Genomic DNA, 19,508 nt, shown 5'->3' with positions numbered 1-19,508 from the left:
GACCAGAGATGTCCCACAAAACAGTCACCCAGTCAATGTTTCATTCCTCCAATGTAGCCTAGGCTATATTGGGTGCAGCGAATACAACACATGAGACTGGAGGAGGTACAGGTGAAATGCTGCTTCATGTGGAAAGACTGTTTAGGCCCTTGGGAAGTGAGCAGGAAGGAGGTGAAGGGGCAGGTGTGGAACCTTCTGTGGTTACATGGGAAGGTGTCATGGAGAGGGGTGGGCATTGCTGGTGGTTGTGAAATGGACAAGGGTGTCCCAGAGGGAACAATTCTTGCTAAATGCAGACAGGGGGAGGGAGGGAAAATGTTTGGTGGTGGTATTCTGCTAGAGTTGTCTAAAATGGCAGAGAATGATCCTTTGAATATGAAGATTGGTGGGATGAAAAGTGAGGACAAGGGGAACCTGATCACACTGTTGTGAGTAATGGGAATGGGCAAGAATGGAAACACAGGTGATAGGTCAGATGTGGTTGAGGGCCCGGTCACTCATGGTGGGTGGGAAACCACAGTCATGGAAGATGCAAGCCATGTCAACAATGCTGTTTTAGAAGGTGATATCATCCAAGCAGATGTGATGTAGGCAAAGGAACTGGGAAAATGGGATGGAATCCTTGCAGGACATTGGGTGGGAAGAGCTGTAGTGAAGGTAGCTGTGGGAGTCAGTGACTTTGTAGTGAATGACAGTGGACAGTTTATTCTCCAAAATGGAGACCGAGTGGTCAAGACAAGGAAGGGAAGTGTCAGAAATGGACGATGTGGAAGTTATACAGGGGTGGAAATTGGAGGCAAAATGACTGAAGTTTTCAAGGTCCTGGGGGGAGCATGAAGCAGCAGAAAAGCAGTCAACAATGTACTGAGCAAAGAGTTTGCAAAGGGGCCAGTGTAAGACTAGAGCAAGGTTCGTTCCACAGACCCCATAAAGAGGAAGAGCATGCTTGGGACCCATGTGGGTGTAAATAGCCACTCCTGTGGTTTGGCAGAAGTGAGATAAATTAAAGGAGAAATTGCGCAGTGAGAGCACAAGTTCAGCCAGGTGGAGGAGAGTGGTGGTGGATGGGAAATTCAGGCCTCTGGTGGAGGAGAGCTCTCAGTCCATCCTGGTGGGGGAGATATAGAGGGATTGGACATCCATGGTGAACAGGAGGCAGTTAGGGCCAGGGAACTGGAAACGGTCAACATGGTGGAGGGCATCACCGATGGGGGTGGGCAGGGTCTGGGCAAGTGGGAGAGGATGGAGTCAGGGTAGGACGAAACAAGCAGGAACAGGCTGATATGGTGAGTTTATCAGGGCAGTCTGGTTTGTGGATTTTGGGAAGGAGGTAGAGGTGGGTTGTCTGGGATTGGGAGATTACTACTTAGAGACAGTGAGGGGAAGATCTCCAGAGATAAAGAGGTTGGTGACAGTCCTGGAAACATTGGCATCATGCTTGAATGTGGAGTCATAGTTCAGGGGCCGGTAGGAAGAAATGTCTGAGAGCTGGTGTTCAGCCTCTGCAAGACAAAGATCAGTGCACCAGCCTACAACAGGACCACCTCTGTCAGCAGGTTGAATAACAAAGTTAGGGTTAGATCTAAGAGAGCAAAGTGCAGCAATTTCATAAGGGGGCAGGTTAGAGCGGGTGAGAGGAGCACAGAAATCGAGAAGGCCGATGTCACATTGGTCGTTTTCAATAAAGAGATTGTGGGCTAGAACTAGTTACGTCAACCTTAAAAATTTTCACTGGCCCTCCCTTGAGCACCTTCTGTGGCAGAGTCACACAACCCAATGAGAGAACAAAATTCTCTTCATCAAAATGTAACACCTGATCTTTAAACGCTGCTGCCACTTATGGGACTCACCACAAGAAGAAACATTGATTTGTTGTCCATCTTGTCAAGATAATTTAGAATCGTATACATTTCAATACAATCACCCTTCACCCTTCCAAACTTCCAAAACAAGCCAGTGAGTAAAACTTTCTTCATAAAGCAATCCACCCATTTCATTAACCTGTCTAGTAAACCTCTTCTGAACCAACTCCAATCTATTTACTTCGTTCTTGCAGAAGAAGACCAAAGCAGCATACAATGTTTAAGAAATCATCTCACCAATTTTCTGACATATAACTGCAGCATAACATATTTATATTCAATTCCTCTTGTGATAAAATATAGCATTCTGTTACAACAGTAACTACATTTTGAAAATATTTCATTGTCTACAAGTGATCTGGGACAGCCTGCTATCGTGAAGGGTGCTTTTCAAATGCAACTCTTCAAAAGACCATAAAACAGAAGAGCAGAAATAGGCTATTCAACTCATTGAGTCGGCTCGGCCATTCAATGAAATCACGGTATACAAGCTGGCCTCCTGCTTGGCTATCTTGGATTCCAGCAGCTGCAGTTTTTTTTTGTCTCTGTTCAGTGAGATCATGGCTGATTTGATGATCCTCAACTCCACTTTCCTGTATTTTCTCTATAACCCTTGATTCCCTTACTAATTAAAAATCTGCTTATTTTAACCCTGAATATGGATAATGGACCAGTCACAACAGCCCTCTAAGGTAAAAAGTTCCAGAGATTACTATCTTTTACCAGTATACTTTTCCTTAGTTAAAGGGCTCAAAACAGTTTACATATCCAGCTATGGTTTGACTTATATCTTATATGGTTTTAGCAAAACCTCCCGACTTTTACACACCACTTCCTTTGAAATAAAGGCCACCATTCCATTTGCTTGAACCTGCCGAACTTAGATACTAACTATTTGTGATCCATGTACAAGGACCAAGATCTTCAGTTCTGTATCCTTCTGCAGTCTTTCTCATTTAAATAATATCCATTTCCTCTATTCTTCCTGCCAAAGTGCATAATCTCCCATTTTTCCACATTATATTCCATCTGCCAAGCTTTTGCCCACTCATTTAACCTGTCCTAAATCCTCTGCAGAATTTTTGTGTCATCCTCTCCACTTGTGTTCCCACCGACATTTAATCTATTCTACAAACTTTACTGCATACATTCACTTCGCTCATTCACTTGTTTCTTCAAATGATTACTAGGCCACTGCAACAACTTCACTGTTGGCTGATTGCACTCACAATATTATTTATGCATAAGCTGGATTTGATATCTATAAAGATTTCATAGTCAAGAATTTTCAGTAACTCTGTCAGGTAGAATCAATGTTATAGCTATGTGATAGGATCCAAGTGACAACGAGCATAGTATACAATCCAAATAAGCCCAGATTAGTTTGTAATTAATCACATAAAATAATTTGAAATAATCTTTACATAACCTACTGCACAAGTTTTGGGCTTAAAGCATGCAATATTTATTAAACTTTACAATTTATAAGAACACCAGCTGACAACTGTGGAGGTGGTCAGCAACAGATTGACTTCTACTCGTACTTTCAAAGTAATAGTACATGGATGTGAATGTATTTAATATCTTGATTTACTGTATAACATTATTTCTCTACCACCTGAATCAGACTTTGTATGTGGTTATGACATACAAAGCTGTGGAAATACTCTAGGTCAAGCCATATCTGTGGAAAACAGAAACACTATTAACGGGTAGAATTTTAATTACCAAAGGAAGCTGGGCACAGTGAAGGATATGGGGTTAAATCTCCAACATGATCACACCCAATTGCAGATTTGGTGTGGGCAGGATTGCTATGGGCATCTGTGCAATTGTCCTGTAACTAACTAAAGTGTTCAATAAGTCAGTAACATTGACTCTAACATTGCGATCTGCCTTAACAGCTAGTTCTTGGAGATTTCTGCATTTTGCCAGGGTTCAGGAGGTGAGAGTGCAGTGAGGTATGAGTGTTTAATGAAACTGACTGTTTGGATAGACTTTAAAGACTAAAGTTGTTAACCTTGTGCTAAGCCTTAGTGAACATTTGCCTGTAGCTATTAAGATCACCATAACTCCCTTCAGCTTTTTCTAGGGATCTGCTGAAGACATCGCTGGGATTTCACAATATGGTCTCTGAGAAGGTCACTTACTCTCAGTCCATCATGCCCTGATTTTCAAATCTGCCATTTATGTGATCTTTGCTATGAATGAAGACAGTAAAATCCAGAGTTCTATCAGTTTTGCTCCAATGGCTGGTTTCCCACCGGTGCAGGATGTGATTATTTGCTTTCATGTGACACTGCATGCACCTCAGATCAGCCAAATATCTTCATTCGTCTTAAGGAATTTAATTCCTTCAATGTCCAGTCAGATGGTAACAATTGGAAGATACTTATCCAGGTCGGATCCAGATATCTAGCAGTCTGCTGCTGCTCATTTGTACTGTGACAGTCATGTGTTCTGAAAGGTTCTCTCCAATCCACTCAGCAGCTGGCACCTGGAAGAGGACAAGACACTGACAATCTGCCTACTGAGTGCTGGGAGGAATCGTACCACTAAGTCATAAGAGACAGTTCAAAACAGAAGCTAATCACCATGGGCTCAATAACAGTTCAAGCCATTGGGATAATCAAGACACCAATTCAAGTGTCTGGTCAGATTTAAAGGCACCTTTTAGGATCTTCTATCAAGTGTCTCATTGCACTGTGGAGGAAGGTGAAGATTGACAAGGAGGAGGGAGAGTAGGAGGTGGAGGGGACAGATGTGCACCCCACACTTAGCTACAAGAGAGCTTGCGCAGGACTCATTAATATGTGTGCATGCGGCCACCTGGAAGTTCCTTCAGAAATCCTGTTCCCCTTACCAACCAACACATCTCTTTCCAACAGTCAAACAGCAAAGCATTAACCTCATTCATATCTTCAACTTCTTCTAAGGGAGCAAGTAGAGCTCTGTCTGGAGTAGGTGGTTGGAAGTTGATATGGAGAGTGAGGTGAGTGGATGAGAAATGGGGCGAGTGTCACAGTTCCATGTGTCCTTTCTCCGTTTTTGCTCTCGTGGGCTCTCCACATGACCCTGTTAATCAAGAGCAAGAAAGCACTTGACCACTCAGTGAAGCTTTCAGTCACCAAGAGGCAATGCTTTCTTCAAACCTTTGTAAAGAGACAGAGTGTGTCCAGTATGTCAAATTCTCCATGGAGGTACTTGAGACATCAAAACGATATGGATGGAAATGCATTCCTCCATTTGTTCTCCAAGGATATGGATTGAAAATGCCTATGGCTGCACACACATTTTCTGGTGCTGCTCTACAGATTTGTTATATATGTGACTCCTCAAGCCTATGCCCAGCTGAGCAGCATTTAGAGTTTCCTGCATCATCCTACTGGGTTTTTCCATTGTTGCCCTTGTCTCTATATGATGTGCTCTTCAACAAATGCCAATTTAGCTAGCCCTCCTGCAGCACCCACCCAGGTACTTGTGTTGGCGAAGGATGATCCATCTTCAGTGTTTATACCCTTCTCTGAGATCTCTTAGCCTGGTCTCACAGTAGTTCCTTTGTCATTGCCTGGCGACGTATCTGAGGAAGAAAAAACACATAGCTTAATGCTGATATTGAGAATGGATACAAACATAGTATAGGACATAGAACAGTACAACACAGGCACAGACCCTTCACAACACCATGTCTGTGCTAACCATAATGTCATTCTGAACTAATCCCATCTGCTTGCACATGGTCTGGATCCCTCTTTTCCCTGCCTGTTCATGTTTCTCTCTAGATGCCTCTTAAAAGGTGGTATTGTATCTACTTCTATCACCTACCCTGGCAGCACCTTCCAGACACCTACCACTATCTGTGTAAAAATCCTGCCTCACACACTGTTAAATTTTCTTCTCTCACCTTAAATCTATCCCTCCCAGTATTTGATGTTTCTACCCTGGGAAAAAGACTCTTGACTATCCACCATATCCATGCCTCTCATAATTTTATATACTCCTATCAGCTCACCCCTTAACCTTGCATCTGTAGCAAAAACAATCCCAATTTATCCAAGCTCTCCTTATAGTTAATACACTCCAATCCAGGCAACATTCTGGTAAACCTCTTTTGCACTCTTCCCAAAGCCTCCAAATCCTTCCCTACAGTGTGGTGATCAGAACTGCACACAGTGCTCCAAATGTTGCCTAATGAAAGTTTTATACAGTGCAACATGACCTACCAACTTTTATACTCAGTGCTCTAACTGAAAAAGACAAGCATGCCATATGCCTTCCTTACCAACTTATCCACTTGTATTGCTACTTCAGGGAGTTATGGACTTGCTCTCAAGATGCCTTTATATATCAATGCTCCTAAGAGTCCTGCCATTTACTGTACACTTTCCTCTTGCATTGGATCTCCCAAGATGCATCACTTCACACTTGTCCAGAATAAACTCCATCTGCCGCTTCTCCACCCAACTTTCCAACTGATCTATATTCTGTTGTATCCTTTGACAACCTTCCTCACTATTCACAACTCTACCAGTTTTTGTATCATCTGCAAACTTACTAACCATTATAATTTCATCCAAATCATGGATACATTGCAAACAACAGTGGTCCCAGCACTGATCCTTTCAAAACCCCATTGTTCACAGACCTCAAGTCAAAAAAGGACCCCTCTACAGCATCCATTGCCTTGTATGATCAAGCCAATTTTATATCCCATTTATCAACTCACCGTAGATCTCATGTGTCTTAATCTTCTGGACCGAACTACCATGAGGGACCTTTTCAAATTTAATAAAGTCATGGAGACACCATCCACTGCCCTACACTCATCAATCATCTTTGTTACTTCATCAAAAAACTCAGTCAAATTTAAGACAAGACCTCCTCCGCACAAAGCCACACAGATTATCCATAATAAGTATGGGGACTATCACTTCAGTTTAGTTAATGGTGACCTCAATAAAACATGAGTGACAATGAGTGACCTTGGGACATTTATTATCTTAAAACCACTGTGAACATGTAATTTATTGTTGTAAATTGTAAATGTGTATATATTATGAAAACTAAGTCTGGGATATCCTCTATAACAATTTGGATTTTTTATACCTTTGGATAGGAATGGATAGTGAATGGAGAGCTGTCTTGCTTGCAGTCACAAAATGGATTGTGGTCCTGACATTTATGGCCTTGGAAGTGCAGTTATGGGCAGGAGAATGGGAATCTGGTTAGGGCCCAGTCCTTCCAGGTCACTGCCACTTTCTCCCCATGAATCAACACTCCTATGGAGTAATGTTCTAATATGTATGCAGCTGACTGGAAGATACTTTAGCATTTCAGCCTGTGTTTCAAACTGTAACTGGTGGGTGGCACGGTGGCACAGTGGTTAGCACTGCTGCCTCACAGCGCCAGAGACCCGGATTCAATTCCCGTCTCAGGCGACTGACTGCGTGGAGTTTGCACATTCTCCCCGTGTCTGCGTGGGTTTCCTCCAGGTGCTCCGGTTTCCTCCCACAGTCCAAAGATGTGCACATCAGGTGAATTGGCCATGCTAAATTGCCCGTAGTGTTAGGTAAAGGTATGGGAATGGGTGGGTTACGCTTCGGCGGGTCAGTGTGGACTTGTTGGGCCGAAGGGCCTGTTTCCACACTGTTCGTAATCTAATCTTAAAAAAAAATGTAATGGTCTGATGCAGACATACTGCAAAAACAAAGTGGAAGGCCAAGTGTCAGTTTTCTAAACTGATCCAATTTGACAATGATTATCTGAGAATTTATAACTTGGCAGGTATGAACAAAGCTTAAATTAATTAATGCTAAAGAAGTGTAAATAATCAATGGTAGTCAAATTATTTCCCTTTTCGATCATTCATTCTTGGAGGAGACCTGACACAATGAGAAGAGTAAGGAACTAGTTTGAATTAAGGGGCAAAAACCTGGAAAATAATTCTGTTTCCTTGCTTGTATCCTTTCTCCACAGATGATGCCTGATCTGCTGAGTGGTGTGATCATTTTTTGTTTTTAATTTCAAATTTACAACATCTGCTTGGGGGCAAGGAAGTAGCGCTTGCAGGAAAACAACTTCGTCTGGGCAGCAGAAGCCAAGAAGAAATAAAGTAATCTAGGAGCAAAAAGAAAATGCAGAACAATGTTCAGTGCGGAGTGGTGCGCCACAAATTGTGAAATATATGTAGAATATTCGTTCAGAGAATGCAGCAGAGCTGCTTTTCATCTTAGAACATAGAACATAGAAAAATACAGCGCAGAACAGGCCCTTCGGCCCTCAATGTTGTGCCGACCTGTGGACATTTCTCAGCTCGTCTCCCTGCACTATCCCAAAATCATCCTTGAGCTTATCTAAGGATTGCTTAAATCTCCCTAATGTGGCTGAGTTGACTACCTGAGCAGGTAGGGCATTCCACGTCCTTACCACTCCCTGCGTAAAGAACTTGCCTCTGACATCTGTCTTAAATCTATCACCCCTCAATTTGTAGTTATGCCCTCTCGTACAAGCTGATGTCATCATCCTTATATATTCTGGTTTGCATTCAAGATAAAGTTTTAAATTCATCTATCTGTGACTTAAACTAAATAAAGTATTCTTTACAAGATTTAAATATATCAAAGTTGCATAATAATGGTGGCGCCAGTGACATACCACATTTGTGGCAGGTGAGAGTTTGTGAACAGCATATCTAGCCAATCATATCTGCAGGAAATGTCTTCATCCTGACAAACATCAGCTTCAACTGATTGAATAGAAGCCCAATATGGAGATATTATTTTCCATCTGGAATGAGTTTACCTGGACACTAATTCAGGAGGCCTTAGACTAGGTAGCTGTACAACTTACAACAAGGAATATTCAAAATGATTGACTGTTGTATAAGATAATGATTCAGAATTAATGTTGAGTTGCATTGAGCTCTACCCAAACTGATGATGTCACTTGATCTTCGGGTTGAGCAACACTAAGTCTTGCATAAGATGTGATATACCTTGCTCCTGACAGTTGCAATTATACCTGTTGATAGATAATGTCAATTGTACCCTGACCCAGGTTCAAGTCATACTTCCTCCAGAGATGTATAATACCACCTCTGAGCAGGTTCATTAAAACAAAAATTTGTTACGTGAGCTAAGTGCTTCTTCTTGATAAGATTCTCTAGGTCTATCCCCTATCACTGCTGGCCCATGGAAAGAAGGATTAGTGGCAGTGAACTACCTCAAGAATACCAGTGACTGCGAACCAGAAAAGAGACAGAGTCTTGTGCCTTTTGACTGAATCTTTGTTGGGTATATTTCTTGGTTATTTCATTCTATCACGATGAGGTAACAGACAAATCAAGATTTATTTTGTGATTGACCTGGAAAAATTTGTACACCAGTTCCATTGGTCTATGAGTATATTAATCATGAAATCTTTACATACTGCAATTCATCCATTCACATTTGAAGCACGCATTCCCACAACACATTTCTCCAACTCTTTAAGTTTGTAAATTAACTATGCTCATTTGCACAAATTGATTCCTGAGGAAACTAAATGGTTAAATTTGGTATGTGTGCCTTCATTGGTCAGTGCAATGAGTATAGAAGTTGGGACGACATTGGTTAGGACACTTTTGGAATAGTGCATTTGATTCTAGTCTCCCTGCTACAGGAAGGATGTCGTGAAACTTGAAAAATAAAAGATTTACAAGGCTGTTGCCAGGGTTGGAGGGCTTGAGCTATTGGGAGAGGCTGAATATTCTGAGGCTATTTTCCCAGAGCATTGGAGGCTGAGGGGTGACCTTATGGAAGTTTATAAAATCATGAGGACCATGGATAGGGTGAATGGCCAAAGTCTTTTCCCTGGGGTGGGGGAATCCAAAACTAGAGAGCATAGGTTTAAGGTGAGCAGGGAAAGATTTAAAAGGGACCTAAGGGGCAACATTTTCACATAGACAATGGAGTAACCGGTTATATGAAGGATATTAGCAAGCTGGAGAAGGTTCAGAAGAATTTTATCAGGATGTTGCATGGTATGGAAGGTTTGAGTTATGAAGAAAGATTGGATAGGTTGGGACTATTTTCACTGAAGTGTAGATGATTGAAGGGTGACCTAATAGAAGTTTATAAAATAATGAGACGTGTAGATAGAGTGCCTAAGATAGGGAATTTCAAGACTTAGGGGACATATTTTTAAGGTGACAGGAGAGAGACTTAAATAATAAGAGGCTTTGCTCGTGGGATGAACTTCTCGAGGAAGTGGTGGATATAAGGACATTTTGATAGATACATAAATAGGAAAGGTTTGGAGGGATATGGGCCAGGAACAGGCAGATGGTACTAATTTTGTTTGGCATGGACTGGTTGGACGAAAGGGTCTGTTTCCATGCTGTCTGACTCTATGTATGGAATGGGCTGCCAGAGGAAGTGGTGGAGGATGGTACAATCACAATTCAAAAGGCATCTGGATGGATATAGGAATAGGAAGGGTTTAGAGAGGTATGGGCCAAATGGGACCAGATTAATTTAGGATATCAGGTCGGCATGGACGAGTTGGAGCGAAGGGTCTGTTTCTGTGCTGGAGAAAGTTTGCTGCTGAGCTGGTGTTGAAACCTTGCTGAAAGCTCGGCTTTTACGGAGGAAAGTCGAGCCTGGAGAGTGCTCGGTGAGCCAATCAGAGCGCTGGGGTTGTGCGGGCTATTCCAGGAGGGGAGCCGGCTCGGGGCTGGGAGGGGAGCCGCTTCCCGTTCGGGCCGAGCCTCAACTGAGCTCCTTCCCGGCCTGGCGCCAGGGTAGCGGGCCCGGGCCCGGCACCATGCTCGGTATGTACGTCCCCGATCGCTTCTCCTTGAAACCGTCCAAAGTGCAAGAAGGTATCGGGCTGTACACTGCCAGGAGAATAAAAAAGGTTTGTTTTCTTTGGGTTTTTAAAAAAAGAAATTGGTGAGGTTTCGCCTTATAATTGCGAATGAACAACATTCCTGCTGCCCTTTCGCTGTGTGTGTGTGAGAGATTTTTGTTTGAGGAAGATGTTGTAACTTTTGTTGTTGTGCAGACGGTCAGCTTGCTCACCCCGAGTGCCACGTATAAGAGCACCCAGGGCTCTCACTGGCTGCTACTGCATAGTGTCTGAAGGGCTCTCCTCCCAAATACTGCTCTCCTTCAAAGTTTGAAGCCAGCAATATCATTATTAAAGTAAAATTTCCTCACTCTCCCCACCACATCGGTCTTGTCAACAGGTAACGGCTTGTAACGCTGCAGCCCTTTCATTCTATAGTCCTGATGCTAACACGCTTTCATTGTCAACATTTTTTAAAAAAACTATTATTTCAGATTACCAGCACTTTCCCTTTCTTTCCATTTTGACATAGTTCGATTTTGACTTTAACACCTGAGATTTCAGACAACCTTGCTGGAATCAGATCCCTCTTATTCACTTATTTGTGACATAGTTCAGCACCTTCAATAAGTAACACAGGGTCAGGTTTAAAGGTTTTAAATGATCCTGGGATTAAAGAAGCATATCTAACTCCTAATGCCCTGTTAACTTGGTGGTTAGCTAGCTCCCATTTTCTAGTGTCATAGAATCTGGAAATTCCTGGAAGTATGTGTTTTACCTGATCAAAATTTGCATGTGGGGTGAATGCACATAAAGTCATACAGCAAGGAAACAGACCCTTAAACCCACCAGTCCATGCCAAACATGATCCCAAACTAAACTAGTTCCACCTGTCTGCTCCTGGCTCAGATCTTTCCAAATCTTTCCTGAAGAATGAGCAGCATTCTGAAAGCTAGTGCTTCCAAATAAACCTGTTGGACTATAACCTGGTGTTGTGTGATTTTTAAATTTTGCACACCCCAGTCCAACACCAGCACCTCCAAATCATTTCCTATTCATGTTATTATCCAAATGTCTTTTAAACATTGTCATGTTCCGATTTGGTTGCTTGCTGATGGTTCTGTGTGAAAACTTAATTCCGAATTAATCATTGGGGAAATTGAAGCCATTGTTTCTAGTCTCTGATCTAAAGTCTATTCCCTGACAACATGCTTAGATTAAACTAATCTCTTTGCAGCCTTACTGACACATTTTACCCCAGAAGAACTTTAACCTCATTCCTACCATTTCCAAGATGGCTTATTTCCACCTCTGTACAATCACCTGACTTCATCTTTTGTTTCATTCATCTATTGGAAGAGTCCAGAACTAGAGGGCATGGGTTTAGGGTGAGATGGGAAAGATTTAAAGGGGATTGAAGGGGCAAGTTTTTCACACAGCAGGTGGTGTGTGTATGGAATGAGTTGTCAGAGAAGTGGTGGAGGCTGGTACATTTACAATATTTACAAAGCATCTGGGTGGGTAACTAAGTAGGAAGTGTTAAGAGGGATATGGGCTAAGTTCTGGAAACTGGGACTAAATTAATATAGGATATCTGGTCGGCATGGACGAGTTGGATCGAAGGGCCTGTTTCTGTGGTGTATAACTCCATGGCTCTGTTGCTGAGATCCTCAATTATGCCTGATTTATCTCTATATGATCACTATCCCAATGTACTCCTGGCAGTTCTCCTAATCTGATACACTGTAAAATTCTGTGATCTAAATTTTACGGCATGGAAAGAGATGTGACGTGTCTCTACCAGTTATCAGTCACCTATCTATTCTTCCAGCAACTGGCCTGTAGCCTTATGTGCTATGGCTCAACATCTGTTTATTTAAATATGTCCTGCCTCTACCACCCTTTCAGATGGATTTTCCAGACACCCACTACCATCTAGGTGAAAGATTTATTCTATAATTCGCCTCTCAGTCTCTTGCCTTTTATCTTAAACTTGTGTCCCCTAGGTTTTGACCCATTATGAAAGGGTAAATTCCTTCCATAGATGCACTTTTTCTATAACTCAATCTTTGACCATCATCTTCTGCTTCCTGTCACTAAGCCAATTTTGGATCTAATTTTCCAAATTGCCTTGGATCCCATTGGCTGTTATCTTCTTGATCAGTGTCCATTGTGAGACCTTGTCAAAAGCCTTCCAGAATTCCATCTCTGTTCCTCAACATCCAAGATTCTCTGGACTTGTTGGTTCCACCTTTCACCTTTACAGGAGCATGTTGACCCTGAACCTCCACTGTTTCATTTTTGAAAAACACTCACTTCTCTGATATAGAGTTTTCTACAATAACTACACCCAATCCACTTTGGCCACATCCTGTCTTACCATATTAAAATCAACTTACTCTGTTCAGAATCTTTATTTCTGACTGTCCTTTTTTTTTCGGACTACCTTAAATTCAATAAAATATGATTATAGTCATTGAAATGCTCCCCACTGCCACATTTACCACTTGCTTAACTTTGTTCCCTAAAATTAGCTCTTGTAGGACTTTCTACGTGCTTGATTAGAAATCTCTCCTAGGCACAACTTCAGAATTATATCTTCTGTAAACCTTTCTCACTTTGTTGTTCCCAGTTAATATTGGTGAAGTTTGAATGATTACTTTCATACTTCACTGGAATTTGCCTACATTTCTGCTATTTTATCTTTCCCTGGCTTTTTGGAGGGGCTGTAGTTCTCTCCTATCAATGTGATTATTCTCTTTTTTTAAGGTTCTACCCTTTTGCCTCAGTTGAGGAACCTTATAAGGTATCACCTCTCCTTACCACAGCATTTGAATTCTTGATCGATATTGCAACTCTACTTTCTTTTCTTTCTCTCCTTGTCTTTCTTGAGAATTCTGTTCTGTGGAATTTGGGCTGCTGAGTCCTGTGCATCACTCAGCCATGTATCTGTCAATAATGTCATATCCCCATGTGTTAATCAGCACCCTCATCACCTCTGCCTTGCTCGCAAGATACCTTGCATTAAAATAAATGCCAGTCTTGCTGTGCGTCTTTGTACCTTAACCTGACTCTGTATGGTCTGTCTACAAGACTGACTTGCCTTTTCTTCTATATTTGTTGGTGCGTTGCACCTTATTGTTTCTCCTCTGTATCCCACAATCATGCTGTATTAGCTTTAGCCCCCACCAATAGCACTGGCTACACCGCAGCCCCCACCCTGCAAGGAAAGTGGTTCCTTTATGTTCAGCAGCAAAGTGTCAGACTTGGACAGATCCTACTTTCCCAGAAACTGACCCAGTGATCTAGGAATCTGAAGTCCTCTCTCCTTCTTCAACTCTTCAGCTACACAAGTCACCCAGTCCTTTGCTGTTCATGGATTAACTCCATGCACTCTCAGAACTGGTTGGGATTATGTTTGCTGGAGTTTAGAAGAATGAGGAGGTGGGGTGGAATCTCAGAAAGCTATAAAATTCCAACAGGGATTGGACAGGGTAAACACAGGCAGGATGTTCCTGATGACCAGGGAAACCAGAACCAGGGAGGGGAGAGGGGGGTCACAGTGGGGCGGGCCATGTCAGACTGAGCTGAGGAGGAATGTCTTCCCCCAGAGAGTGAGGAACCTGTGGGATTCACCCCCACTGAGAGGGGATGGGGTGGGGGAACACAACATCAAGAAGGAGGGAGAGCTCTTTCTTAGGGATAAAGGGATCTGGATGAGAAACAGGGACAGCGGAGAGTTGAGGTTGTACAGGATATTGGTTGAGGTGTCTTCTGGAATACCGGGTCCATTTCTGGGCTCCCTGTTAGAGGAAGGATATTACCCAGCTGGAGAGGGTTCAGAAAAGATTGACAAGAATGTTGCCAGGGTTGGAGGATCTGAGCTATAGGGAGAGGCTGAACAGGCTGGGGCTGTTTTCCCTGGAGCGTTGGAGGCTGAGGGGTGACCTTATAGAGGTTTACAAAATCATGAGGGGCATGGATAGGATAAATAGGCAAAGTCTTTTCCATGGGGTGGGGGAGTCCAGAACTAGAGGGCATAGGTTTAGGGTGAGAGGGGAAAGATATAAAAGAGACCTAAGGGGCAACGTTTTCACGCAGAGGATGGTACGTGCATGGAATGAGCTGCCAGAGGACGTGCTGGAGGCTGGTACAATTGCAACATTTAAGAGGCATTTGGATGGGTATATGAATAGGAAGAGATTGGAGGGATATGGGCCAGGTGCTGGCAGGTGGGACTAGATTGGGTTGGGATATCTGGTCGGCATGGACGGGTTGGACCGAAGGGTCTGTTTCCATGCTATACATCTCTATGATTCTAACTACATCACCTCCTTCTTTTGATTTTAAACCCTCCCCCCCACCCCTTATTTTTTAATCTCTCTATGGCCACATTTTTCTGAACAATCTTCCAGATTAACATATGCTGCTCTAATTCTGCTTCTCGAGCATCTTTAACGTCATCATACGAGCAATGGGGATTGATGTTCAGTTGCTTGGGGCCTAAGCTCTTGCATACCCTCCAAGCATCTGTCTGCCTTTCTGCCTCTATATTCCTTAAAGATGCACCTTAAAACCTATGTCTTTGACCAAGCTTTAGGTTATAGGTAGTGTAGAACAGAGGGAGCTAGGGGGTCAGGTACATAATTCTTTAAAATTTGCAGGGTGACAGGGTGGTTAAGAAGGTGTTAGCATACTTGCCTTCATTGCTCAGACCTTTTGAATATAGGACTTGGGACAAAACGTTGAGATTGTACAGAATGTTGGTGAGGCCTCTTCTGGAGGACTGTGTGCAGTTCCGGTCACTCTTGGAAGGATATTATTGAACTGGAGACGGTTCAGAAAAGGTTTATCTGAACATGGCTGGGAATGGAGTGTTTGAGTTACAAAGTGAGTTCAAAACTAGTGGCCATATTTTTAAGGTGAAAGGCAAAAGGTTTAAAAACGACATGAGGGGCAACTTTTTTTTTTACATAGAGCGTGGTTAGTGTGTGGAATGAACTTTCAGAGGAAGTGTTGGATGCAATGTTCTAAAAGACATTTGGATAAGTACGTGAATAAAGGTTTAGATTAGATTCTCTACAGTATGGAAACAGGCCCTTCGGCCCAACAAGTCCACACCAATCCTTCAAAGAGCAACCCACCCCGTCCGACTAATGCACCTAACACTATGGGCAATTTAGCATGGCCAACTCACCTAACCTGCAGATCTTTGGATTGTGGGAGGAAACCAGAAGGCACCCACGCAGACACTGGGAGAATGTGCAAACTCCACACCGACAGTCATCTGAGGAGTGAATCGAACTTGTGTCCCTGTGAGGCAGCAGTGCTAACCACTGTGCCACTGTGCAGCTCTTGGTTTAGTTTGGGAACACAGTGTGTGGACTAGTTGGACCAAAGAGTCTGTTTCATAGTATGACTCTATGACTCTATCTGGGCTTATAACACCTCATACAGCTTTGTCATAGTTTGTTTCATAATGATTTGTTGAAGTCTTTCAAAATGTTTTAATCTATTAAATACTCTAAATACTGAACCAGTGCATATAAATTTTAACTTAATAGCAAGCCTGCAAAAAGTTCTTGAATTCTCATACCTCAATTTTTCTCTGGTTCATTGGTCCGCAGGGGGAACAGTTCAATCTTTTTTTCCCCACTAACAGCAATGGAAGCATAGTAGATATATTCACTTTTGCAAGAATATTAGGTTTCACAAGATAGAGAGTTTCTGATGGTTGCTATGCCGATACTTAGGTACCCACAGTCTGTATGGACAAAAAGGGCTTCACCTTGATGTAACTGGTAACAAAGCATTGGTATTGTACTAGGCAGCTAGAGTGCCTGCTTTGTGGGCAGCATTTCATTCTAGGATTGGTGAAAGGTAAAAAGATAGCGATAGCGAAAGGTTGGCCCGTCGAAGACTAGGGCTGTCCCTTTAACACTGGCTAAGGGTTCAGTAGGATGTTGCCAGGGTTGGAGGATTTGAGCTATAGGGAGAGATTGAACAGGCTGGGGCTGTTTTCCCTGGAACGTCAGAGGCTGAGGGGTGACCTTATAGAGGTTTATAAAATCATGAGGGGCATGGATAGGATAAATAGGCAAAGTCTTTTCCCTAGGGTGGGGGAGTCCAGAACTAGAGGGCATGGGTTTAGGGTGAGAGGGGAAAGATATAAAAGAGACATAAGGGGCAACATTTTCACACAGAGGGTGGTACGTGTATGGAATGAGCTGCGAGAGGAAGTGGTAGAGGCTAGTACAATTGCAACATTTAAAAGGCATCTGGATGGGTATATGAATAGGAAGGGTTTGGAGGGATATGGGCCGGGTGCTGGCAGGTGGGACTAGATTGGGTTGGGATATCTGGTCAGCATGGACGAGTTGGACCGAAGGGTCTGTTTCCGTGCTGTACATCTCTATGACTCTATGATTGTTCGCCACCATCCATCAAGTGGTTAATATGGTTCAAAACAGCTGCAAACAGAAGTGAACCTCAGCCACAGAACTTATACGGTTTGCAGGATTATAGATGAAACAAGTGAGGTTTTAGGCACACAACAAACTAGAAAAACTGTATTTCAGTGTCTTTGAATACACAAGGTTTAGAGGGGATCAATAAAAGTGGCTGAAATTGTGAGACATTTTTGTAGCAGTTGTAATGATATTAAATATGGACTATTGATTTTAATTTCTATTGTCTAATATTATAAATGGGACTATTGTTGCTTTTAAAACTTATAAAAACTCTGCTTGCATGGCTGACTGCATCTCTAACAACATTCAATAAAACTCGAAACCATCTTGGACAAAGCAGCCGTTTGATTGGCATTCATTCCCATCACCACCGATTCACATTGACAGCAGTGTATACCATCTACAAGATGAACTACAGTAATTCAGTTAAAAATCACACAACACCAGGTTATAGTCCAACAGGTTTAATTGGAAGCACACTAGCTTTCGAAGCGACGCTCCTTCATCAGGTGATTGTGGAGGGCTCGATTGCTTCCAATTAAACCTGTTGAACTATAACCTGGTGTTGTGTGATTTTTAACTTTGTACACCCCAGTCCAACACCGGCATTTACGAATCATGCAGTAATTCAGTAAGACTTCTTCAGCAGCACTTTGCAAACCAACACCATCACCAGCCTCCAATCCCCACACCACCCTGACTTGGAACTGTGTTGTCATTCATTGTCATAGGATCAAAAACTTGAAGCTCCCTTCCTCATAGCTCACTGCTTGCCCCTCTACTCTGTAGGTCATAACAGCAGCCTTCTCCAGGACAGTAAATGCTGGGCTAGCCAGTGACATTCATATCTCATGAATGGATAATACCAGGCTCAAAAATATTGACTAAAAATGGTCATGGGCATCATCTGACCTATAAAGGTTGGCCAAGTTCCATGAAATGAACACTGGTTGGGCAAAAGATAGCTTGAGTTAAAATTAACACCTTTCCCAAAAAAGCTTTGAAGCCTTTGGGAGTGTGATGAGATACTCTTCTCAAGTTTAACTTTTTGGTGTTATTGTGAGAACCTTCATGTGTTGGTGATGAACCATTGTGCCCAGTCTGAATAATTGTAAACAATGTGCTCAGCACACTGAATACACAAACACGTTGCAGTTTCGAAAAGCTGTTTCTTTGGTAGAGTAGAGGAGATGGAAATTTGACAATAAAACTAAAACAAAAAGAAAAAGCCGGTGACCACGCTTAATGTAATGACACATCAGAAAAGCAGAATCGTAACTGGCTGGCTGTGAAATGACCTTGCAAGCCTCTCTGTTCAAGTGCAAATTCGAGCATTTCTAGTCTTTTTAGTTTTGAAGCAAGTTTCTAGTTTTTAAGCAAGAAAATTGAAAAGCTAAACTTGCCTGTTATGTGGCGCAGGTGAGGGGGCACTGCTCTTCCAAAGGCTCAGTGTTGGCCTGATGCTGTGTTGCCTAGGGGTCAGTAATGAGGGAATGCCACCCTCGGTCTAAGGTACTGTCTGTTGTTGGAAATTTGAAAGCAATATCCTGCCTGCCCTTTGTAATGGACCGAAAAGATCCGATCGCACTATTTTGGGGAAGAACAGAGGTGTTATCGCCAGTATTCTCATAAATGCTTAACCTTCAATCAATATCCTAAAAGCAGATTATCTAATACAAAATTCTTGTTGAAGTTGTGCATATCCAGGCAGATGGGAAGTATTCTGTCACATCCCTGACCTGTGCTTTGTAGATGGTAGACAGTTACTGCGGAGTCCAGAGATGAGTTACTCACTGCAGAACTCCTAAGATCTGACCTGCTCTTGTACCCATGGTATTACTGTGGCTGGTCCAGTTCAGTTACTGGTCACTGGTCATCATCACTGTTTATAAGTATGGAATTCAGCAATGGCAGTGCCATTGAATGTCAAGGGATGACGGATAGGATTTCTCTTACTCGAAATGGTCATTGCCTAGTGCTTATGCAGTATGATGTTACTTGCCAGTTATTAACCCAAGGCTGGACATTGACCAGGTTTTTATTGCAATTTGAATGAAGGCCATTGATGAAGCGACTGATGATATTGGGCCAAGGACACTACCCTGAGGATCTTGATGCTGTTTTCACCAAGGCTGGAAGAGTCCCATCATTCCACTGGCCACATTATAAAATGAATATTTTTGTCTCAGTTACTAAGAAGGCCAATTAACTAACACATACAGAAATTGCTGGAAAAACTTAACAGCTCTGGCTGCATCTGAAGAGAAAGCAACGGTAATACTTTGTGACCCTTCTTCAGAACTGAGTGTAGCTCGGAAAAGGTTGGTAAGAATGCTGAAGTTGGGGTAGT

General features: G+C 42.6%; 1 protein-coding gene across 6 annotated transcripts in view; it reads left to right on the top strand.

The window, feature by feature from the left end:
* Positions 1-10,463: 10,463 nt before the first annotated feature.
* prdm5 (PR domain containing 5) overlaps positions 10,464-19,508 on the top strand; it is a 351,179-nt gene continuing 342,134 nt past the window's right edge. Inside the window, exon 1 of one of the 6 annotated variants that reach the window (XM_043696631.2) lies at positions 10,464-10,757. In XM_043696631.2, coding sequence (XP_043552566.2) covers positions 10,665-10,757 — 93 coding nt within the window. In that variant the 5' untranslated portion in view covers positions 10,464-10,664. The remainder of the gene's footprint in view (positions 10,758-19,508) is intronic. The other 5 variants (XM_087988179.1, XM_043696639.2, XM_043696605.2 and 2 more) reach the window with 5 other exon arrangements.

The sequence above is a fragment of the Chiloscyllium plagiosum genome, unplaced genomic scaffold, assembly GCF_037043375.1.
Source record: "Chiloscyllium plagiosum isolate Xiang-an unplaced genomic scaffold, Cpla_swu_hap1 HiC_scaffold_1, whole genome shotgun sequence".
Lineage (NCBI taxonomy): Eukaryota > Metazoa > Chordata > Chondrichthyes > Orectolobiformes > Hemiscylliidae > Chiloscyllium > Chiloscyllium plagiosum.
Note: the sequence above shows the minus strand (reverse complement) of the source record. Positions and strands in the feature narration are given on the sequence as shown.